General features: G+C 47.0%; 1 protein-coding gene across 2 annotated transcripts in view; it reads left to right on the top strand.

Annotated features, from left to right (window-relative positions):
- The window catches only part of CSTF3 (cleavage stimulation factor subunit 3), a 601400-nt gene that overhangs the window by 298838 nt on the left and 277024 nt on the right, over nt 1-25538 (top strand). For both annotated transcript variants that reach the window (XM_078680868.1, XM_078680867.1), the window contains 2 exons: nt 25178-25244; nt 25341-25375. In XM_078680868.1, the coding sequence (XP_078536994.1) occupies nt 25178-25244; nt 25341-25375 (102 nt within the window). The remainder of the gene's footprint in view (nt 1-25177; nt 25245-25340; nt 25376-25538) is intronic.

Genomic DNA, 25538 nt, shown 5'->3' with positions numbered 1-25538 from the left:
TGAGCTGCCGCACAGGCGCACTAAAAATCTTCAGAATAGGGCGAAGGCCCCTCAACAAGCCCACACATGTCGCTGCCACCTTCTTCGTGTGGCACTGAAAGTTGAGATCTGCGTCCAGCCATACTCCCAAGTTCTTGACCGCTGGTTTGGCTGCAGGCATGTTGCCTAAGGAAGCTGGCCACCAATGTTCGTTCCAAAGGGAGGTGTTTTTCCCTACCAGCATCACCTCGGTATTAGTGGCATTCAATTGAAGGCAATTTTCAGCCATCCATTGGGCAACTGCAGTCATCCCATCTCTGAACCTAGAGGCAGCGGCAGAGGGACCTTCAGCCAAGGTGACAATCAGCTGAGTATCGTCAGCGTACGAAACTAACGTTAGGCCACACTCTCTAGCCGCAAGAGGTTGAACATAAAGGTTGAACAACGTTGGGCTCAACGCAGAGCCCTGCGGAACCCCTTGGCAGATGGAATGGGCTTGGGACCGAAAAGGTGGTGCCGAGACCCGGAAGGATCTATCCGTCAAGAATGCACGGAACCATTCCAGGGCCTGATCCCAATTGCCTCCAGATGGTACAGCAAGATGTCATGAGACACCGTATCAAAGGCAGCGCTAAGATCTAATAATATAAGCGCTGCACTCTGACCGGCGTCGAGTAGATCTAAGATACTCCGTGGAGGCCAACAAGGCTGACTCAGTGCTATGACCCGATCTGAAGCCGTTTTGAGACGGGTCCAAAATGTTGTTAAGGGTCATGTATCGGGCCAGTGTCTCGTTCACATGAGCCTCAGCTATTTTAGCAACCCATGGAAGCAGAGAGATCGGCCTAATATTCTCAGGCAGAGAAGGATCCAGTGTGGACTTTTTAATGATAGGAGAGACCACCGCCTGTTTCCAGGAGAGACCACCGCCTGTTTCCAGGCCAGAGGTACTATCGATGTGGTAAAAGACAAATTAAGGATCTGCAGTAGAGGTTTCAGAACAAGATCCATAGATTCCAAAAACTGTGCCGGCCTCATAGGATCAGATGGAGACCCCGATTTAACCTTTCTACAGAGTCTCACAAGTTCGTCACACGAAAGCTCAGGTATCATGGTCAAAGTGGATGACCCCTCTCTGACCGTGACAGGACCTGGAGCAGAGGAATGCTGAGGAAAGGTGGCATAGATTTTCTGCACTTTGTTCAGAAAGAAATGAGCAAGGTCCTCACATTGCTGTACTGAGTTTACATGTGAAACTGAAGTTTTGGTGTTTTTTAGCTCCTGAACAATCTTGAAGATGTATTTCGCGGGATTCGAACTGTCCCTGATTTTTTTCCGCGTAAAAATTGTCGCGTGTGGAGCATATCGTTTTATGGTAGTGTTTTAGTTTAGCCAAGTACACAAGTTTAAGGTCTTTGTCATAGTCCCTTCTCCACAGACGCTCGGCTCTTTTACACTCCTTCCTGAGTATTCTAAGAGAGTCAGAGAACCAAGGGTTGGAGATCGAATTCCGCCCCCTGACCCATCTAGCTGGAATCAGAGCGTCAAGCCCTCCGCTAATCCAGTCGCAAAAGGCTGTATAGGCGATCTCAGGGTCAGCCAAGTCTTCTACAATGGTCTCTCTCAAGTGGGTGTGGAAAGCGTCTAGATTGAATTTATGCCAAGGCCTTTTAAACGTCAAGGCTGTCCTATTAGATTTAAAGGGTTGTGTTATCTTCCAACTAGCTTTGATCAGATAATGATCAGTCCAGGCCATAGGGAGAGGTTGATCAACCTGAACAGCAGGAATATTGGAAAAAACAGGATCCAATATATGTCCTGCGGCATGGGTAGCATCCCGTACCAGTAGGTCCAATTGGAAAGATGCTAAGTCAGCTATCAGATTACAGATAGCATGGTCCTGTGTCTGATCAAAGTGGACGTTAAGGTCACCTAAGATAGAAAAGTTGGCGGATTGCAACACCAATGATCCCACCAATTCTAATAAGGCTTCGCAGAACTTGGAGGCATGACTAGGAGGGCGATAGATATAAAGCCCAGAGAAAGCAAAATGCGGGTTTATATCTAGTCTAAAACGTGCACATTCACAGCCCCACAGCTTCTCCGCCGTGAAAGTGCAGGGATACAGAGCTTTATAAATAACAGCAATCCCACCTCCCCTGGAATCACGGTTATGGGTCTTAATCAGATAGCCTTCTGGGAGAGATAAACCAGTTATCCCTGCCATATCATCCCGCAACCATGTCTCACAAACAAAGAGAACATCAGGGCTTTCGTCACTAAGTAACGAGTGAACTTCCATATGGTGTTTTACCAAAGAGCGCACATTTAGTTGTAGAACTATGAACACCGATTGTGTCCCTAAGACTTCAGTACTCCGAACCCCCGAAGGAAAGGGTGTTGTGAAGGCACAAGACTGACAACTCAGGCTAGACTCACCTTGCTGTAATGGCAATTTCACACAAATCCCCGCATCAGGTTTTAAGTGCATAAGTTGTTCCCTATCATACCTGTGCACAGGAAGTTGGACCGGACCAGGGGTACTGGCGAGAGGCGATGAACAGGCGATGACGGGCGCAGACGGGCTCGCCTTAGGCGCGCCGCGCCAGCTGCGCCCGCCCGCTGCGCCGTCGGTTCCATATGCACATTATATAGGGAGAGGGTAGGAGCGCAAAACAACTAGAGCGCTGTCCTATTGTTCACCTAAGATGGCGGCACCGTTTCTGTAATCACGCTACTGCAGTGGCTGTTCCTAAGTGCAGTCATCCACTAAATCAAGTAAGGCGCTGAGCAGTTTAAGCCCAATCAGATGAACAGTATAAGCACAACAGGTAAAATACAATGGGCGAAAATAACATAACAAGTGATTTAAAATAGAGAGGCAGGCTAGAACCCCCGGCTCACGCCTCAGGGGAGTAAAATACAATGATACTTAACGTCAGACATAACACACACACACCAAAAAGACATGGGAGTGTGCCCACAAGGAAGGCAATGTGACTAAAATCAGAATCAAACACAGTTACTCCTGCATTCTACACCAGCAGGAGGCAAACAAAAAAACACGTCCTTTACAAATAGAAACAAATCACTCCGGACAAATGGATTCTACACATAATACAATACGGTTGGTACATAGAACTAATCAAAACACCTCCCAAACAAAGGCCCAAGAAGAAAGGTACATTCCAAGGGAGAAATGTAGGAAGCTTACTCTGTATATACTATACCAAAGTAAGGTGTAGTGTGCACAGAGTCCAGTGGAGCCCCGAAGGTAGGCAGAGGTAAAAGTAGATAATACCTTAATCTCTATTTGTGCTATTGCGGGCGAGCAGTAAGGCTTTATCAGAGGGTAGTGTTAAGTATTTATTGTACACACACGGGCAAGAAATGATATCGCATACTCCGAGACTGAACTCAGACCCATTTGTTTGTATAAAAAATATTATTTAGTTATATATATTTCCTAAAACCAAGCAACCCTGGCACAGGTAGGTGTAAATGGTACTATTCAAAGCATGTTGAACAATACAAGCACGCTGAATGAAAATGACTTTGTTACAGGTGTGTAAATACTTTGCCTAGATATCACACTGGGACTCTTCCTAGAGAAAAGTTAAGTAAATCAGTTTTTGTACATTTGCAGTTTCTTAAAGTTCCATACAAACTAACTCCACACTTGGAACAATTTTCAAAGAAAAGCAGTCAATGCAATCCTATGGGAGGAAATACATTTATTGGTTTACAAGTAAGTACTTGGTTGTGGGATTTGGGTTTCTGGGGTTAGAACCAGGATTCCCCCAGGGTCAAGGATGCTCTCTCAAAGCACCCTCAGCGGCACTAGAGCGGCCAGGTGCACAGTGCTGAGGCCCAATGTTATCCAATGGGGGATAGGGTGCCTCCGGTTGGTCTCTGCTCACAAGCAGGCCACAAAGTTGTGAGAGCAAATCTCGCCTCCCCCACGTGAGGGGTGGGGGTTGGCATAAGTGGCCACACCTCTTCTCCTAACTTGGTTTTCCCACCGAATCTCCCGCTCAAAGTGGGGGTCTGAACTGGTGGGGCCAGTTGCTGGGAGCAGCAAATGGCTGGGGTAGTTCAGAAAGGCGACAATCCTTTGAAGCTTCACCTTTGTGGACCCTACCCATCCTGGGGGAGGAGGCTTGACCCATGATGTACTTTGTTTCAGGACCCCGAGAGCAGCAGGCTCTTGACCCAGGGGTCCAGAAACATATCTGGTGGTCGCAGCTGGTGAGCAGCCACTCAGCCAGTACACTAGACTTAGGTTGTTTTTGAGGGGGCTTCTCTGAAATGCTCTCCGAGTGCATTTTTCATTAAATCTAACACTGGCATCAGTGTTCGTCTAATGTGCTGATAAGAGTGATACCAAACGTCCCAGTTTTCAGTAAAGTCATTATGGTGCTGTGGAGTTCGTAATGACAGACTCCCAGCACCATATACTCTTTATGGCATTACTGCACTTACAATAGCTAAGAATTGACGTAGACACTGTAGGGGTACAGGGCTCATGCACCTGTACCCTCACCACTGGTATAGTGCACCCAGCTAGAGGGCTTACCGTATTTTCTGGCGTATAAGATGACTTTTTAACCCTTGAAAATCTTTTCAAAAGTTGGGGGTCGTCTTATACGCCGGTGTCATTTAATAAGCAAGCGAATATAGCGCAAACCCTATATTTTAAAAGGAAAAGTAGGGGGTCGTCTTATACGCCCAGTCGTCTTATACGCCATAAAATACGGTACCTATGCTCGGGCATTGGATTGTAGGCAAGGCACACAGGGATGTGTGCCATGTCGACTCTTCACTTTGTTCTGCACCAAAACACACAGTATGCAATGGCAGTGTGTAAAGATACAGGGAGTCTATGGGTCGCACAATAAGTGCTGCAGCCCATAGAGGCCTTCCCTGGTCACAGTGCCATTGGTACCTATGCTACCTTTTACAAGGGACTTGCATGTCGCCAGAGAGTTGCCAATTGGGTTTTGCAACAGTACAGTTTATGGATAGAACATAGGTCCTCGGTATCTGGTTGGCAGGACCCCAGGACACACTCAAAGTACATCAACAGTTTGGCAAAAAGTGGGGGCAACCATTCAAAAAGGGGCCCTTTCCTACAAGAAACAACACACATACTCAAAGAAGTAGACGAAATATTGCCAAAGGAAGAGGTAGAGTTTGTCACAAACAAAGAAATAAACAAAGGAAACTGCTCCATATATTTCCTAGTTACAAAGTTAGTCTGGATACAACGCCCTATTTTGGATCTAATGTTCTTGAACAAATATATAAAAACACAAAAGTTCAAGATGACATCTCTTCAGGGGGTAATACAAACTACACTACTACACAACTACAAAAAGGGACTACATAGCTACAATAGACTTAAAGAACATCTATTTGCATATCCCCATGAACGCAGAACACAAACAATTCCTTGTTATCAACAAGATGCACTACCAGTTCAAGGTGCTGGCCTTCAGTATAAAACCGGCACCAAGAGTATTCACAAAGTGCCTAGCAGCGGTGGCCGCATACCTAGGAAGACAAAGAATACATGTGTACCCTTACCTAGATGACCGGCTAGTAAGGGCAAACCCATACATAACCTGCAAACAACATATGCAACAGGTAATAGAGACACTATACCAGCTGGTATTCTTCATCCGCTGGAGGAAGTCATCCCCAGAACAAGTGTTCTTTGGGGCAAAAATAGATTCAATCCAAGTGACGCTTTGCTGTGCGAGAAGAGAACAGCAGCTCTGCTGAAGGAAACACAGCTATAACAGAAGGGGCAAGCTCTGACAGTGAGGACAGTGGGGAAGCTGATAGGGATGATAGCTTATCCAGTATTATGGGTGTCTTTCATAGATTCACATGCCTGAATCATTCCCCGTCGTCGGGATGGGAGTCCCGGTACATAAAAAGTAATGTCCTATAGACATATATATAGAAAAGTAGGCCTAGAGGCCTCACCTTAGTAACATATCCATGTCCTTTTGTAAAAAGGACCAAACTATAGAGAAGAGCCAATCAGCTGCCACCTCCCTCTAGAACCTTCCTGTCAGGAGCCTCAGTCCCTCAGATTTTCTACCGCACGTTGTGATAAGGGGGTCTCCTCTGAGCTCTGTTCAGATTCTGTGTTTTTTCACTTCATTAAATAACTTTGTTGTCAAGGATTCTTTTCTACTATGGATTATCTTCAAATACATTCTTTAAAGAAGGTCTGGTAAGGAGCACTTAGACCAGAAAGGAGGTTTTTTTTGTAATTTTCTCCAGTGACAGTGATGAGTGGTTGACCTCAACATCTAGGAGATCTCAAAAGAGAAGAAAATCTCCTCAAACTCATTCATAAGGGGAACGTCCTGAGAAGGCCCTCAAAAAGACCACTCATGGGTCTTCTGGGCGCAGTTCTTCAAAATCTCCTCACTCTGTGGAAAAGGAGAGTAAAGGACTTGCTTTTGGAGAAAAATCATGTAAAAAAGACGACTTCTGAGCCGTCAACATCACCTCCTCTGGTCATAGGACCCTTCAGGAAGGCGTCTTCTATACCTCCTGAGGTAAAGACTAAGAAGCCAACATCGTCAACAGGATCGTCGACGAAGAAACCATCATCATTGCCTATTACAGCCTCTTCGTCTACGATGGCCTCGTCTACGATGGCCTCGTCTACGATGGCCTCGTCTACGATGGCCTCATCTACGATGGCCTCATCTACGATGGCTCATCTACGATGGCTCGTCTACGATGGCTCGTCTTCGATGGCGGTGTCGACGGCAGCGTCGTCGACGACGACCTCGTCAATGACTGCTCGTCTACGACGGCCTGTTTACGGCGTCGACGATGGCCTCATCTACGATCGTCAACAGGATCGTCGACGAAGAAACCTTCATCATTGCCTATTACAGCCTCTTCATCTACCATGGCTTCGTCCACGATGGCCTCGTCTACGATGGCTCGTCTACGATGGCTCATCTACAATGGCTCATCTACAATAGCTCATCTACAATGGCTCATCTACGACGGCTCGTCTACGACTGCTAGTCGATGGCCTCGTCTATGACTGCTCGTCTACGACGACCTGTTTACGGCGTCGACGATGGCCTCGTCTACGATGGCCTCATCTACGAGGGCTCGTCTTCGATGGCTTGTCTACGACGGCATCGTCATCGACGGCCTCGTCTATGACTGCTCGTCTACGACGGCCTGTCTACGGTGTCGACGATGGCCTAGTCTACAATGGCCTCGTCTGCGATGGCCTCGTCTACCAAGGCCTCGTCTACCATGGCCTCGTCTACCATGGCCTTGTCTACCATGGCCTCGTCTACCATGGGTCCACTACGATGGCTCATCTACGATGGCGTCGTCGACAATGGCCTCGTCTACGACGGATCGTCTATGGCGTCGCCTACGACAGCCTCATCTATGACTGCTCGTCTACGACGGCATAGTCTACGACGGCGATCTCGTCGATGGGCTCGTCGACGAGAGAAATTCCGACAATTCTGGAATCTTTTATAATGTGGTAGAGAGGGCTGCTCAACGTTTTAAGATCTCAATGGTCTCTCAAGAACAGGTCTGCTTCTTGTATGACTTCAAAGAACCTCTCAAGAAGGCAGTAAGGCCAATACCGATTATCGATTACCTATAGTCAGAAGGGGTAAAGGTCATGCAGAACCCCTTCTCTGTATCACCAGTGATCCCTCAGTTGGATAAGAAGTATAGGGCACCAGATACAGCACCGGCGTGTTTAACAGGACATCCTAAGCCGGACTCCGTGGTGACACAGGCGGCCCAGAAGACCTCCAGGAATCCTTCAGCCCCTTTGTCGCTTCCTCCTGATAAGGAGGGAAGAAGAGTGGATAACATTGGGAACAGGTTTTCCTCAATGTAGGCAATGACGGTAAAGGCAGCGAACGTCCTAGCGCTCTTGGGACGCTATAATAGGCAATTGTGGGCACACATAGCCCCATACCTGTCGTAATTGCAAGATTCATCCAAAGAGGAAGTAAAGAGGATTCTACTAGATGGTGAAGCTTCGGCGTCAGAAACTATAGACTGCGTGATGGATATCGCTATGACAGGGTTCCGCCAGTTGGCTGGAGCAGCAGTCTTGCGGCTCCAAGGATGGCTAAAGGCAACCTCTTTCCGTCCTGAGGTGCAAACAAAGATTTTGGACATGCCATATGATAGCCAGTTACTATTTGCCACAAAATATTGACGAAGCAGACACTGCGAGAGCTTTGGGCACTCTTCAGTATAAGAACCAGTCTTTTAGTAGAAAAAGAGGAAGAGGACAGTCTTCCTACAGAGGAAATTATCAATACAAGTCGTCCTGCTCTTCAGGCCAGAGTAGACTGCAATACCAACAGCGCCAACAACAGCAAAACAAGCAATCCTCTTTTGGGAATTCCTCCTTTCAAGGTAAAGGACAGCGGAAATAACAAAAATCTACGGCTGCTTCTATGGGAGATCTCGATTATGCTACAGAAAGGAGCAATAGAGAGAGCACTTCCATCTCAGAAGGGAAAAAGGTTTTATTACCACTTCTTTTTGATCCAGAAAAAAGACAAGAAGTGGAGACCAATCTTGGACCTCAGGGCCCTCAACAAATTCCTAAGAAGCAGTCGTTTCGCATGGTAACGATCCAGGAGGTCTTGCAACTACTGTAAGAGCAGCATTTTAGAGCGTCCCTAGACCAACAGGACGCTTACTTCCATATCCCAATTCACAGGAATCACAAAAAGGTACTTGCGATTTGCAGTAGCGGGCAGACACTTGCAGTTTCACGTTCTGCCCTTCGGGCTCAAGTCTGCACCGGGCATATTCACGAAATGTCGTACCCTGGTGGCGGCATATCTCAGACAGTGCCATCACCAAGTCTTTCCGTATCTGAATGACTGGCTGGTCAAGGCTCCATCCTTAGAACACGCGTCCAGGTCTTCCAACGCCTGTTTAAAGCTTTTCGATTGCTTGGGTCTCACCCTCAATCAGAAAAAATCGGTCCTACAACCTTCTCAGTGCATCAGTTTCCTAGGTGCAACCCTGGACACACAGTCAGCAAAAGCTTTTCTATCCAGAGAGAGGATGAACAAGCTCCTTGCATTAGCTGCCATAGTAGCCTCGAAGAAAGTCTTGACAGTCCGCCTCTTCAAATCCCTCCTGGGGATGATGTCATCGTGTATCCTCCTGATTCCTCACTGTCGACTACGAATGAGACCTCTACAGGAGGCGCTCTCTAAGCAGTGGGTCCAATGCACATGGTCATTCGACGACCACATAAAAGTGAATCCTCAGATGGTCGGAGCCCTGCAATGGTGGATGTCATCTCAAAACCTGTCTCAAGGCTTGTCATTCCTGCTTCCGGCTGCTCCTCATGTTGTCACAACAGGCGCCTCCTTGGAAGGCTGGGGAGCTTTTCTGCAAGAGCTACAGATAAGCGGGAAGTGGTCTCCTATGGAGAAGAAACTACATATCAATCTGCCCTAACTGCGGGCGGTCTTCCTGGCCCTTCAAGCTTGCCTGCCAAGAATCAAACATTCCCTGGTGCTCGTCCGGACAGACAACACCACGACTATACACTACCTCAACAAACCGGGAGCGACATGCTCGCTGACACTCTCTCGCGAGTCGCAAAAAAATCTGGAATTGGCTCATACTCCACAATGTAACCCTAAGGGCGGAATATGTCCCAGGCACGGACAATGTGCTCGCCGACGCGTTGAGCAGGCAGAAAACATCGTCACACGAGTGGGAGCTAGATCAACAAATTATCAACCAGATCTTCTCCAGATGGGGCACGCCGCAAATCGATCTATTTGCGACGAGAATGAACGCCAAATGCCCACACTTCGCAAGTTGGCATCCCCAGTCAGGGTCTCTAGGGAATGCATTTACCATCGCAATGCGCAACGTCTTTGCATACGCCTTTCCGCCATTCCCGATGCTTCCCAGAGTCCTCAGGAAAATTTAGGTGGAGCCATGTACTCTAATTTTAATAGCCCCAACTTGGCCGAGGCAACATTGGTTCACAGAGCTCCACCGTCTATCCCTGGAGCCGCCGATCCACCTGTGGCAGTATCCATCTCTGCTCACAATGAACAACAATCAAGTTCGACATCCGGATCTGAAGTCTTTCAGGTTAGCTGCCGGGCTCCTGAGTTCTGAGAGTTCCACAATCTGAATATTCCACAAGACTGTAGAGACATTCTTGCCAGAGCAAGGGCGGATAGCACGACCAAAACGTATTCCCTGAAATGGAAGCGCTTTTGTGTTTGGTGTGCAGATCAAAGCATTCAGCCTTTCTCCTCCTCACCGGAGCAAATCTTACCTTATCTATTACATCTGGCACAGTCGGGCCTAGCCCACTCCTCCATTAAAGTACACTTAGCAGCAATATCTCGTTATAAAAGAACTTCAACGAGTCAATCTCTCTGGTCAAGCAGATTGATTAAAACCACTTGGATGCTAATGACAAGGGTAACTCGTCATGGAGTGCCCATTCATTTCAATGGAAATTACATGAAATCGTTAATCAATCCAGAGCATCCAAGTGGTTAAGCAATTTCTAAAAGGATTATACAGATCTTTCCCGCCAGTAAGGATGTTGCCACCTACCTGGCATCTCAATGCGGTTCTTAACCAGCTCATGAAACACCCGTTCGAACCAGTACACAGAGCTGACCTGAAGTATGACTCGTGGAAAACAGCACTCCTCCTGGCGCTCGCATCTGCAAGGAGGGTCAGTGAGCTACAGGCGTTTTCAATCGGGGATCCTTTTCTACAGTTTAAAAACGACAGAGTAATCCTGAGAAACAATCCTAGGATTATCCCAAAAGTCCCGTCGGACTTCCACCTAAATGAACGTGTGGTTCTGTGTTCCTTCTTTCCAAACCCAAGCATGGCAGCTGAGAGATCGCTGCATTCTTTGGATCTCAAACGATGCTTGAGGTTTTACATTGACAAGACGAAAACATTCAGGAAATCTAACCAGCTATTCGTAGCTTAGAGCAGACCTAGGAAAGGTCTACCACTTACCAAGCAGAGCATCTCCAGATGGATTTCTGCAGCCATTACTTTCTGTCATGACCAAGCTGGACAGCCATTGCATTCCAAAGTGAGAGCGCACTCCACGAAAGCTAGGTCCACTTCTATGGCTCTCTTTGCAGGGGCGCTGTCATTGGCATTTGCAGGGCGGCAACATGGAAGTCGCCGCCTACCTTCACTAGGCACTACTGCCTGGATACGGAGCTGATGAATGATGCAGCAGTGGGACAAGCAGTGTTACGGCATCTATTTCAGTAAGGTGAGCCTTCCTCCGTCCCTCCATCCTACTCTGGTAGGCACATTTCTTTACTAATACTTATTGTGGATGTCTAATGATGGTTCATGCTCGCATGATGTGTATTATCTAAGGACTTGTATATGCTGTTCCATCAGAAATGTGCACTCTGCATTGCTTGCTACTCTGATTCAAGCATGTGAATCTATGAAAGACACCCATAATACTGGATAAGAAATGCGTTACTTACCTGTAACTGCAGTTATCCAGTATTGGTGTCTTTCATAGATTCACATGCAACCCTCCCGCCTTCCCTGGAAGGACTCACCTAATTCTCTCAGTATCATGCCTACTTAGCTTAGTGCGTAGGAAAATCTGAGGGACTGAGGCTCCTGACAGGAAGTTTCTAGAGGGAGGTGGCAGCTGATTGGCTCTCCTCTATAGTTTGGTCCTTTTTACAAAAGGATATGGATATGTTACTAAGGTGAGGCCTCTAGGCCTACTTTTCTATATATATATATGTCTATAGGACAATACTTTTTATGTACCGGGGACTCCCATCCCGACGACGGGGAATGATTCAGGCATGTGAATCAATGAAAGACACCAATACTGGATAACTGCAGTTACAGGTAAGTAACGCATTTCTTCCTGCATCCACTTGATGTAAGAAAGTGAGTTTCTGTTGCAGTACCCCCCCACTTTTTGCCTGATACCTGATGCACTTTTACTTGGTGTGCCCTGGGTTCCTGCCAATCAGGTACCCAGGGCCTGTGTGCCTGCCCTAAAAATTATACTAAAGCATAAACCCAATTGGCATCTCTGGCCACATGTCAGCCCCTAGTAAATGGTACCCTAGGTACCCATGGCATTGTGACCAGAGAAGACCCCTAAGGGCTGTAGCACTTATTGTGCCATCCTTAGGGGCCCTGTACCTTGAACCCACACACTGCCTGCACAGGCTGAGTGTCCAGGTGCAGAACTAAGCAAAGAGTTGACATGGCACCATCCCTGTGTGCCCTGCCCCCAAAGCCACTGCCCTGGCATACATCAGCCACCCCTCTAGCTGGGTGCCCTATGCCAGTGGTGTGGGCACAGGTGCCTGAGCCCTGTGCCCCTACAGTACCCAGGGCCATTCCTGGGCACTGTAAGTGCAGTGATGCCATTAAGAGAATATGGTGCTGGGAAGTTGTCATTACGAACTCCACAGCACCTTAATGGCTACTCTGAACACTGACAAGTTTGATGTCAAACTTCTCAGCACATTAAACCCACACTGATGCCAGTGTGGGATTTATCGTAAAATGCACTACAGAGGGCATCTTAGAGATGCTCCCTGAAACCTAACCTACAATCCATGTCTTGTCTGAGAGGCTGCCTAGGCTGCCACACAGCAGACATGTTGCTCAACCCCTGGGTGGAGAGCTCCCCGCTCTCCTGGTCCTGCAACAATGCACATCCCGGGACGAGGTGCCATGCCTCCTCCACCAGGATGGGCAGGGGAAGCTTCAAAGGCATTCCGTCTTTGTGAGCATCTCCAGACCACTTGTTGTACTCAGCAACTGGCCCCCACCAGTTCTGACCCCCACTCTGGCGGGAAAACCTACGTCAGTGTGCCAGCCGGTGCAAACTCCATCCCTCAAGGGGAGCCCTGCCCAATCACAGCTAGGCTCCTGCCCCCCTCCCACAGGAGAGGAGCAGGCTAGGGGGTGTACCCACCCCAGGACTGGGACCCATTGGTCCCTGCCCTTGCCCTACCTGTAACGCCCCTAAATTTAGTATTTTGAGGCATCCTGAACCTTTTTCCACAGATCCAGATTACGAAACAAGAAAGAAGATCAAGGAACATGAAGACCTGCCGTGCAGCTGCTAAAAAGAGGAAGACACCAACTGATTTGGCCCCAGCCCTACCGGCCTGTCGACCCTCTAACCTGCTCCTGTTAAACACAGCATCTCCAGTGGTCAGCAACCTCAAAAACCCCGGAGGACCTGACTGCCTTGTTACTCTGACTACCTGGGTCTCCCACGAGCAGTGGTACTGCTCCGAGTAAATAACAAGCCCTGGCATCAGCCCAGAACCGCGAACCCTGCACCCTCTGCACCCGCCAAGCCAGGCCTGTGCCGGAGTGAATCAAGACCCCGAGGACGTCCCCCCCGGCGATTCTGACCTGGAATCCAGTGCCCAAGGACCCTCCTCGACGACGCCTGCAGCCTCAGGATAAAGGACCCCTCCGACCGCGACCAGCAGGGGCTAAGATTTCCCGACCTCAAAAGACACCCCTGCACCCGGCGCCCCACGGCCCCCTGTGCCCAACTCTTGGGTGCCTACCTATCCTCTAAGATCCCAACTTACCCCTCGAAGTGTTGGTCGCTCCAGAAGATCCACCGTCCCCGAGCCTGCAGCCTTTGTTCCCTTTTCAAGATCCTCATTGAATAACATTGAGCGCCTGACGGCTAAAAAGCACTCTGCACCCCGCAGCCCGAGTGCCCGTGAGAGTGCAACCTTTGTCCTCTCCTACTTCCCCATTTGCCCTGAGCAAGTGACCAGGAGCCCAGCTCCCACAGCCGCGTGCCTGCTAGCCAGCAGCCACCAACCGAAGGCCCCCTGCCTCTCATTGGATAACATAGGGCCTAACTACCTCTGCACCCGGCCGCCCCTGTGCCGCTGAGGGTGTATCAACTGTACTTACCTGATCTTGGGGGACCCCTGAGTCTATGCCCGGAACCTTAACTTCACCAGTCGAGTACTCACCTGAAAACCGATGACTCACTTTCCTGCCGTAGGATTGACTCGAAATTTCTTCTAAGTGTGAAGTTTTGAAACTTTAAAATATTCATCTAAAATCAGCTCAATAACGAATTTCGAATTACTCACCTGGGATCAGGAGAGAAGCCAGCACTGTACCTTGTAGCCCAGTACTGAACAGCAAAAGTAACCACAGCTGTGTTTGCTAGTAATCTAAATTTCTGCCATAGGAAACCATTGACTGTTTTTCTGTGAAAATTCTTCTCTGTGTGAAGTTTTGAAATGTTAAAATATTCATCTAAAATCGGCCGAATATCGAAATCCGAAGTTCTCGCCTGTAATCGGGAGAGACGCCATTGCTGTATCTTTTAGCCCAGTACTGAACCGCAAAAGTAATCATAACCGTGGTTACTAGTAATCTAAATTACAACCATAGGAAACCATTGACTGTTTTTCTGTGAAAATTTCTTCCGTCTACTTTTGAAAGTTACAAATATTCCTTAAAAATCGTACCAACTACTAAAACGTAATTACTTACCTGTCATAGGTAGTGACCCCAGTGCTGAACCTTTGAGTCCAGGACTGGATTACAAAAGTAACGAGAACCTACTTTACCTGTGCTTTGAATTTCCTTCCATTGGATAACATTGCTGGTTTTGCACTAAAACGTTTTGAAGTATCAACTATTAAAATACCTTTATATTCTTTAGAAATCATTGCAATAACTAAAACGTTTTGACTAAACTTTTTTTAGCTTAGACCCCAGGACTGAATCTAGGGTCCAGTTATGAAGTTACAAAAGTAATCTATAAAGTAATCAACTGCATTTATGTAGAAAAACACATTGAGCTCAATGGTAAATTGTGTTTAGAATTGTGGTGCCTACTGCAACTATTGTACCTATTGTGTTTACAAAGTTTATTGCCTCTTTGCAAAGTGATTACATGCGAGTACTTCTATCGAGAAAAGTATATTTTGATACCTGTTCGTTCCAAAAATAAAACAACTATATCTTTGAATATAAAAACAATTGGCCTAGAGTTCAGTTCTTGAGTGTGTGAAACCTTTTGCTGACTGAGTGTGTGCAACAAATATCTTACACTGTCCTGTGGTACTGCCTTACTGCTCGACCAAGCTACCACTTTAGAGAGTAAGGTCAGACCTGACTTTAACCTCTGTTATACCTCTGGGGATTGTGGACTCTATACACACTGTACCTTACTTTGGTCTGTACATATAGAGCCACTTTCTCAGACTTGATACCAAACATACGACTACACATGAGACCTTTCCAGGAATGGCTTCAGGTACAATGGTCACAGGCAACAGGGAGTTGGGAAGATTTAGTGTCACGCAAAGGATACATGTAGAGATAACATGGTGGAACAGTGCAAACATAACACAATGAAGACCTTTTACACAACCAACTCCAATTGTAACTATAACAACAGATGCCGCCCAGATGAGATGGGTAGCACACACGAGCAACCTCATAGTAAGGGGAGTGTGGGAGGAGCAGGATACAATGCAGCACTGTTTCTGATAGATACATCTGCCGTGTGGATTCCTCACCTTGTGAATATCCCCTTGCGTCAGCAAAATTTGGAATTTTTCTTCGTAGCACGCCGGCGTGGACGACGTCACAGGAGCACGGCATCGCGCGCGACTTCGTCTGACCTCACCGACTCCTTATTAGACCCACGTCGGCGTGATGACGTCAGTTCCCTTTTTTCCGCGTCGTCGACGCTAACGGTTTCTGGGATCTTCTGCGATACTTAGTATCTTCTACTATGATAGTGTTGCTGTTTCATCTTTAGTTATTTCTTCTTCGTCGAGAATGTCGTCGAGGAAGACAGGATTCAAACAATGTGGGTCATGCGCTCGCATGATGTCGGTCACCGATCCTCATAATATTATTATTATTATGGTGATTGTTTATGGTGTCTAGGATCAGACCATGACGTTAAAAACTGTAGATCCTGCTTCAAAATGAATCCTAAGGCTTTGCGTGAACGTGAAGCTAAACTTCTTCTAGCGAAAGTAAAGGAAAGAGAAGCTGAAAGATCATCGAGGTTGACGTCGAGACGCTCGAGGTCGAGACAGAAGTCGCGTTCGAAGTCGAGGTCGAAGTCGCCTTCAAGGTCGAGATCCAGAGCAAGGTCAAGGTCTAGAGAGAGATCGAGGTCCGGATCCAAGTCGGCTTCGGGTCATGCTTCAGGTTCTTCGAGGAAGAAGCACAAGAGGAGGAAACCTAGTTCTAGACATCATTCTGGTGAAGATTCTTCGGATTCTAAGAAAAAATCCCGAAGACATCATAAGGACTTCGTTTCTCCTTCTCCTTTACAATCTCTTCAAGGTTCCCCAACTCCGGAACAAGAACCTGATCCGGAATCACATCACTCTTCGGATCATGAGGTTGAAGTAGAAGTTCCTCGAGCTCAGACTCCAGTGGAAGTCCCTGAAAATCTCGAAGGACTGGATGAACCGATACCGGAACGACCTCCTCCGGAACAGCCGATTGGTTCGTATCCTCCTTTTCCTGGTCCGGGACAAGACCCCTCACATTTTCTTAATGCGATGTTTGGGGTCTATAATAGAGCTATGTACCCTACCGGCGCACCAGTTGGTCCCGTGGGTCCATTGTCTTTCAATTTGGGCATTCCTCAATCTTACACCCCGGCTCCCTTTATGCCGTTTATGCCGGCGCCTTATACACCTTGGCTCGGTACGGCTCCACCGAGGTCGTCGACTCCGCATAAGGCTTCGCCGACTCCGTATCGACCTCGTGAATCCAATCGAAATACCACGCCGATTCGTGATTCTCATCCTCCTGCTGCTCCAGCTCCTCGCTCGACGTCGGATCCGGCTCCATCGGAGTCGTTACCGGATCCATCGACTTCGATTCGTATAGAATGGTCGCGACGTAGAGCTCTGCGTCTTTTAGAAGAAAAGGAATATGATGATCCTGAACTGGAGGAAGGTGAGCTTCTGGATCAGGGAGATTGTTTTGAAGACCTTCATAGTGCCAGTGGCCTAGAACTTTCTCCTGAGTGGGGTTTACCATCAGTTTCTGATGCTCCATCAAAGGATGTGGCACCTTACCACATTGTAATTAGGAAAGCTGCAGATCTTCTTAATCTAACCTTACCTACTGTGGAATACAAACCTAATATCCTTACAAAGGTTTTGCATTCTCCCTCATCCATTATTGAGCCTACACTTCCATTTACTGAGGCTTTGACTGAACCAATAATGGAAGTTTGGAAAAGACCTTTACCTGCTCCTGCAGTTCTAGATCTGTAGCGAGACGTTCCAGAGTGGCTCCTGGTGACCCTGAATTCCTCTCTTCACATCCTTCTCCTGAGAGCTTGGTGGTACAGGCCGCTTGTTCCAACAGGTCAGCAGGTTCGTTTCCTCAAGTGCCAGCAGACAAAGACTCAAAAAAATTGGACCAATCTGCTAAAAAGATTTTCTCATCAAGTAGCATGGCTTTGAAATCTACTAATGCTACTTGTCTGCTAGAGAGGTATGTACATGCTTTGATGGACTCTGTGAAGCAACTGTCATCTAAGCTTCCTGAGGATGATAGAAATAACTTTAATGAGATAGTCTCCGACACTCAAGCTGCTGCCCGCTTAGTCATTCTGAGTGGCATGGATACGGCGGACTCTGTTGCCAGGATTATGGGTTCCACTGTTGCCACCAGAAGAGCTGCGTGGTTAAAGTCTCCTGATTTTTCCGCAGACGTTCAATCCACTTTGATGGACTTATCTTTTGATGGGACAGGCCTCTTTAGGAAGAAGGCGGATGTGGCTTCGGAAAGATTCAAAGATAGCCGGGCTACTGCAAGATCTTTGGGTCTCCAGGAAGAGGTTCTACCACTAAGAAGTTTAGAGGGTTTGGTAGATCCTCCTTTCGTCCCTTCAGACAAGGCCAGCAACCACAGCAGCAGCAACAAAACCCTCTGTACAAATCTTATAGAGGTAGACAGAAGGGTTGTGGACGTGGACGTCAAGTCTCCTCTTCCTCTACTTCCTCCAATAATACCCAACCCCCACCTACATCAGCAAAGCAGCCCTAGATCCACCATTCTGGATCATGTGGGTCCGGTAGGGGGTCGGCTTACTCATTTTCTACGAGATTGGGAATCGGTTACATCAGATCTTTGGGTTCTCAATCTCGCAGAGAATGGGTATGCACTTCCTTTTCAGGAGTTCCCTCCCAATTACCCTCCTTGCCAAGGTTATTGTTCGGAGGACCACCTTCTTCTCCTGCAGGAAGAAGTCCTGGCACTGTTCCGAAAAGGTGCGATAGAGGTGGTTCCAGAGCAGGAAAGGGGTCAGGGGTGCTACTCCCGGTATTTCCTGATACCCAAGAAGGATGGCAGGCTTCGGCCAATCCTGGACCTCAGGATTTTGAACCTCTATCTCAAACAGGAGAAGTTCAAAATGCTCACACTTGCACAGGTTCTTCAAGCGCTGATAGAAGAAGACTGGATGGTGTCGATCGACTTGCAGGATGCGTATTTTCACATCCCCATTCTGAAGTCGCACAGGAAGTATCTCCGTTTTACGGTGGGATCGCAGCACTACCAGTTTGCGGTCCTTCTTTTTGGGCTTACTACTGCGCCTAGAGTTTTCACCAAGGTGATGGAAGTGGTGGCTGCGCATCTCAGAAGATCGGGGATTCCTGTGTTCCCCTATCTAGACGACTGGCTGATCAAGGCAGAGTTGTGGGAGAATGTGCTTCATCATCTGCAAGAGACAACTCAGTTGTTGCACAGGTTGGGTTTTTCGATAAATGTACCCAAGTCTCACCTGGTGCCCTCCCAGCGCAACCTGTTCATAGGTGCGGTACTGGACACTACTGTATGTCGTGCATTCCCTTCACCTCAAAGGATTCACGACATACAGGAAATTATTCCTTTATTCTACAATGGAGCGGTTATTCCAGTCCTGAAGGTCCTTCGTCTGCTCGGTCTGATGGCTTCTTGTATTCTGTTGGTCAATCATGCACGCTGGCACATGAGGGCACTCCAGTGGTGCCTCCGCAGGCAGTGGTATCAGCACAACGGAGATCTCAGGGAGTCAGTGAGGATCTCCAGAGAAACTGCAGCGGATCTGTCTTGGTGGAGTGTGGAAGGCAATCTGTCACAAGGAAAGCCTTTTCAACTTCCTCCATCAGTGGCCACGGTGATAACAGATGCATCCACTCTCGGGTGGGGTGCTCATCTGGGGGACCTGGAGGTAAAAGGGCTTTGGTCTCCAGAGGAAAGGTTGCTTCATATCAACCTTCTAGAATTGCGGCCGATTCGTTTGGCGCTCAAGGCCTTCCTCCCTTCCCTTCGCGGTCAGTCGGTTCAGGTCCTGACGGACAACACGACCGCGATGTGGTACGTCAACAAGCAGGGAGGAGTAGGGTCGCAGTGTCTCTGCAGAGAGGCTCTGCGTCTCTGGTCCTGGGTTCAGGATCACCAGATTTGTCTGATGGCAAATCATCTGGCCGGAGTTCTGAACGTTCGTGCAGACAGTCTCAGTCGGCAGTTTTCTGCCGACCACGAGTGGAGGCTTCACCCGGAGGTGGTTCACAACATCTTTCAGATGTGGGGGACTCCTCGGGTGGACCTGTTCGCCACTCGCGAGAATGCTCACTGCCTGTCATTCTGCAGTCTCCAGTTTCCGATGCAAGGAGCTTTGGGGGACGCGTTTCAGTTGAGTTGGAAAAATCAACTCCTTTACGCGTTTCCTCCCATACCCTTGATTCCTCGGGTTCTGAGGAATATTCGCCAGGACCGGGCCCAAGTCATATTGGTCGCCCCGGATTGGCCAAGAAGGGTGTGGTACACAGACCTTCTCCACCTCTCCTCTCACCCGCCGCTCCGTCTCCCTCTCAGGGCAGGCCTCCTCTCTCAGATGGAGGGGCAGGTTCTACACCCCCACCTCCAGGCATTACACCTTCATGCCTGGAGATTGAACGGGGCAACTTGAATTCTTTTTCTCTCCTTCACGATGTGGTGGATGTCATTCTTTCTGCCAGGCGTGACTCCACTAAGTCCATTTATTCGTATAGGTGGTCTAAATTTGTCTCTTGGTGTAGGGAGAGGGATGTTGACCTTTTGAAGGCTCATTTGTCTGACATTTTGCAGTTTGCTCTTTCTTTGGCGCAACAAGGATTTGCTGTTGCCACGGTCAAGGGGTATCTTTCGGCTTTGTCGGCATTTCTCTGTTTGCCGGATCAGCCTTCTCTTTTTAAGTCTCATGTGGTTTTAAGATTTTTGAAGGGACTCACTAATAGATTCCCTCCTACTCCTTTTGTTGTTCCTCATTGGGATGTGAATCTTGTGCTGACCTATTTGATGGGTTCTCCCTTCGAGCCCTTGCACAAGTGTCCCATGAGACTTCTTTCTTTTAAGACGGTCTTCTTGGTTGCAATCATCTCGGCAAGGAGGGTGAGTGAGCTTCAGGCTCTTAGTTCTAAGCCCCCATTCCTGACCATTCATGCTGAAAGACTGGTTCTTAGGGCCAGGGCTGCTTTTCTGCCTAAGGTGGTAACTCCCTTCCATCTAGGACAGTCCATTACCCTTCCTACCTTCTATCGTCCCCCTCACCCGTCTAAGGAGGAAGAGAGACTACACCGTCTGGACCCTAAGAGGGCGGTGTCTTTTTACCTGGACAGAACTAAAGACTTCCGGATGGATGACCAGCTGTTTATTGGTTTTGCTGGCTGTAAGAAGGGCAGAGCAGTGCACAAGCGAACACTTTCCAGGTGGATAATCCTGTGCATCAAGATTTGCTACTCCTTGGCGGGTAAGGACCCTCCTGAGGGTATTAGAGCACATTCAACTAGAGCAAAGTCTGCAACATCTGCTTTGTCTAGGGGTGGTCCTTTTGAGGACATTTGCAGAGCCGCGACTTGGGCCTCCCTCCACACTTTCGCGAAGCACTACTGCTTGGATGCCGAGGTGAGGAGGGATGGCCACTTCGCGCGCTCTGTTCTCCAAGATTTCCTGGTATAGCAGAGTGGACACCCTCCACTGGGAGTAGGGACTGCTGTGGGACTCTATTCACAAGGTGAGGAATCCACACGGCAGATGTATCTATCAGAAGAACAAGTTACTTACCTTTGGTAACGCTTTTTCTGGTAGATACAATATCTGCCTGTGGATTCCTCACATGCCCACCCGCCTCCCCGTTGTCCACTCTGCTATACCTGGTTTTTATGTGTGTATATTTTCTGCTATTTTGCTAATTTTGCTGCGCACTTTGTGTGCGATTTTGATTTGTATGTACTGTGTACATTGTATATTTGCATATTTGCTGTCGTTGATCCGTCCGGGTGACTCGAAGGCACGGAAAAAAGGGCGGAACTGACGTCATCACGCCGACGTGGGTCTACTAAGGAGTCGGGGACATCAGACGGAATCGCGCGCGATGCCGTGCTCCTGTGACGTCGTCCACGCCGGCGTGCTACGAAGAAAAATTCCGAATGTTGCTGACGCAAGGGGATATTCACAAGGTGAGGAATCCACAGGCAGATATTGTACCTACCAGAAAAAGCGTTACCGAAGGTAAGTAACTTGTTCATTCCGAGCCTTAAAAGCAGCACTGTATTTCTAGCCTTAAAAGACTTTCAGAGAGATCTCTGGGGGAAAACAATACTAATACAGACAGAAAACTCAACCACCATGTTCTACATAAACAGGGTGGAACACGATCAATACCACTCTCGATGCTAGGGCAACAATTGTGGAACTGGGCTATTCCACGGGAAATGAAAATGTTAGCAATGCGCCTACTGGGGAAGGACAATGTAGAAGCAGCCAGACTGAGCAGGCAAGCTTTATGGTCTAACAAATGGGAAGTGAATCAGTCAGAACTCAGGAAATATTTTCAGAAATGGGGAACTTTTCGCAAAACCCCAGAACGCAAAATGCCAATGCTTCGCATTCAGGCAGCTCTACCAATAGTCCATATGGAAAGCACTATGGATACACTGGTCAGGGATATTTGCATATGCTTTTCCCCTGATACCACTACTTCACAAGATGATCAGCAAATGCAGAACCAGCTGCATGAAGATAATACTAATTGCTTCACAATGGGCTCACAAACCTGGTTCTCTGAAATAATGGAAATTTAGCAGGGGACAATTCACAAATTGCCAAAAAGACAAGACTTGTTAACAATGCAAGAAGGAAGGGTGATTCACCTAGATCCAGAGGCCGTAAGCCTGGCAGCATGGTTCCTGAGGACTTAGAGTTTGGACACCTAAAGGTACCGGAGAACACAATGGCAATCCAAAGGGAGGCAAGAAAACCTAACACTAGGAAGTTTTATACAGCAAAGTGGAAACTATACTCTATATGCTGTCTGAAGGAAGGGCTACTCAAGAAGAACACAAAGGATAAAACAGTGCTAAAGTACTTAACACATTTACTGTATTGTAAGCATACCTATACGTCACTAAAAGTTCACCTAGCAGCAATAGTAGCATATACAAGGGGCCTCACAGGAAGAAGCTTCTTCACTTCACCAGTGGTCAAAAGGTTCCCAGAAGGAGCAAAACGATTTGCCCCTCCAAAGGCAATACCTCCACCAATTGGAATTTAAATATGCACCATGGGAACCAATACACAAGGCCACGCAACAAAAGACAGCATTTTTGCTTGCGATAACATCACTACATGGAGTAAGTGCGTTACAGGCACTAACATTACAGAAACTCTATTTCCAAATACATAACAACAGAATTGTCATCAGAACGGATCCGCAATTAATGCCAAAGTTGATCTCACAGTTCCATATAAATCAAACCAAACAGATACCAAGTTTCTTCCAGAAACTAAAGACACATGCAGAAAGGACGCTACACACCCTTGATGCTAGAAGGGCAGTATTGTATTACTTTGAAAGAACAGAATACAGGAAAACAAAGCAACTCTTTGTATCATTTGCAAACCGTTTTCTAGGGAGACCAGTAACCAAGAACACAGTTGCAAGATGGATAGCACAGACAATACAATTGTGCCACAAAGAAGCAGGGTAGACATTACAACAGGCCCCGGTGCACATTCAGCCAGGGAGAAAGGGGCAACTATCTCCTTTTTAGCAAACACACCACTTCAAGACATTTGCATGGCAGCAACATGGTCTTCAGTGCACACGTTCACGAAATACTAATGTGTGCACATTGTAATGAACAAGGAATTCCAAGTAGTATAAATGGTCTTACAACATCTATTTTCAAACCAACTCTCCTTTTCAACCCAGCCGCCACTGTAGTAACAAACCACTGCAAAATCTGTGAACAGCTTATGAATCCAGAAAAGATTCACGCTGCAAAACGTACAGTTTCTTACCTGACAGTATTTTGAAACTTGAAGAATTTTCTGGTTTCACAAGCGAGCCCACTCTCGCCACCAATGAAGATGAAAAAAGGAGGAAAGGGGTAAAAAAAAAAAAGAATCTGAAGATGGCGAGCAAAGATGGGAGCTTCCAAAGGAAGCACTGCAACTTCACAAGGGGACACCAAATGGAGGTACTTCGACGCCCACCAAAAGGAACAAAAACAAGCATTTGCAATGCAAAAGGTCTCGCATTTACGCAAGTTTGAGCTATTGGCATTGTTAATGACAACGCCTTTTATGTTTTGGTTTTTAAAACATAAATAAAAGGCATTGTCATTTACAAAGCTAACAGCTTAAACTCTTACAAATGCGAGACCGAAGTCAGGCGAAGCAGTGAATCCCCTGAGCTGGCTGCCGCTGCCTCTGCACCCAAGTGCAGTCCCTGCCTTGGGGCTCCTTTTTCCAGCTCTCTCTGCTGCTGCCAATGCCTGCTGCTGCCCTCTGTGATTTCACCCAAAGCAAAGAGTCGGTAGCAACATCGTACAAAAAGAATCACATGGTTATTTTTCGATGTTGCTGGAAGCTTGGCGCCAACACTTTGGTTTGGGTGAAATCATGGACGGGAGAAAGGAATGCGACTGCCATGATTTTTTATTTGTTTTAAACGAGTTGGGCGAGCAGCGCACAGCAAAACATGCAGGCGCCATGACTTAATATAAAAATAAATAAAAAACGAGTTAAGCGAGTGGCGCGCTTGTCCCGTGAGTGGTGGGTGTGGCCCCATTGTGGAAGTGACTGCGTCTAGCGCGCTGCAAACACAAACAAAAAGTGGGCCCCATTGCTAAAGCTCGCATCCCACCAGTAGTGTTTACATTAATTAAGCAAAGAGTTCTTGCTAAGGGCTAATACAAGCTATACAGTAAGGACATGGTAAAAAAAGTCCAGTCCTGATGGGAGGTTCCAAATGAAGACAAGGTGGGACTAAGAAGGGACTAACAAGCCTATTAACTAATCAGAAGACAGTGTTTACAAAGGACAATGACACAAGCCAATGAAAAAATATGGGCGGAGAGTGGACAGGGATTCAAATCCATACTCCAATACAGCATGCTTTGCAGAGCAGCACATGCGCTGGCCAGGCTCGACCTAAAAAGGGAAAAATACAACAATTCCAGACTCAACCACTAGATGGCGGAATAATGCATAGCATGTGAATCGAGAAAATACTTCAAGCTGCAAAACTACACCGAGAGGTAAGAAACTATACAATTTCTTGTATGGAGTGACCTGAATTGGTTGAACCTTTCAGTTAGATTTTTATGTAATTGAAAGCATTAAATAACATGTTTATGAAAGTTGCCTGGTCTTTCAGCAGAATATAGCCTCCACCGAATAAATGAAACAAAAAGTATATCAATATATGTAAACCTCCTTAAGATTTTTAAAGACTGGTTACAAATGGGTATTACTGTTTGAGTGTTGTAATGCAAGTTTTAAGAACACAGGCACTGAGAGAAAAGAATCAATTCAGTTTTGAAAAAAGTTTGAAATGAAATGCTGGCTTCCAGATAGATGCCAATAGGTTTCCCTCAGTGAACATCCCAAACTTCTGCCCGTCTGGATAATATGTCTGACAACTAGTCTTGGGAGGTGCAACTGCATGCAAAAACTATTTGTAGGCAAAGGTGGTGTTCTGCCACCTATGTATTGCTAATAACCTACGTTTGTATCTATAAAGGATTTATAAATAAGACCTTGTAATAATGTACACAAACAATATTAATCAATGTATTCTCTTTTTTTGCTACAGGGAAAAAATGGCTCAAGCATATGACTTTGCTTTGGATAAAATTGGGATGGAAATTATGTCATATCAGGTATACTTTTCCATGTCATTTCTGCATGTGTTTGTTACTTTTTTGTAATGATATGTTCAAAGCAGCCCTAAATTTGTTTTTTTTCTTCTCTTGAAGATCTGGGTGGATTACATTAACTTTTTGAAAGGCGTGTAAGTACTTTTTGGAGTTTTCATTTAATTGTTTGAGGCCTGTTGAATTCTGTGGAATCTACAAGTTTGTGATTTTAATGAATGTCAGTCACAAACCCAGTCACCAATTACAGCGAACAACCCTTACATGAATCGAAATTGTGCCTAGCTATGGATTGGTAAG

The sequence above is a fragment of the Lissotriton helveticus genome, chromosome 3_1 (genome assembly GCF_964261635.1).
Source record: "Lissotriton helveticus chromosome 3_1, aLisHel1.1, whole genome shotgun sequence".
NCBI classification, from domain to species: domain Eukaryota; kingdom Metazoa; phylum Chordata; class Amphibia; order Caudata; family Salamandridae; genus Lissotriton; species Lissotriton helveticus.
This window is presented reverse-complemented; position numbering and strand designations above follow the sequence as displayed.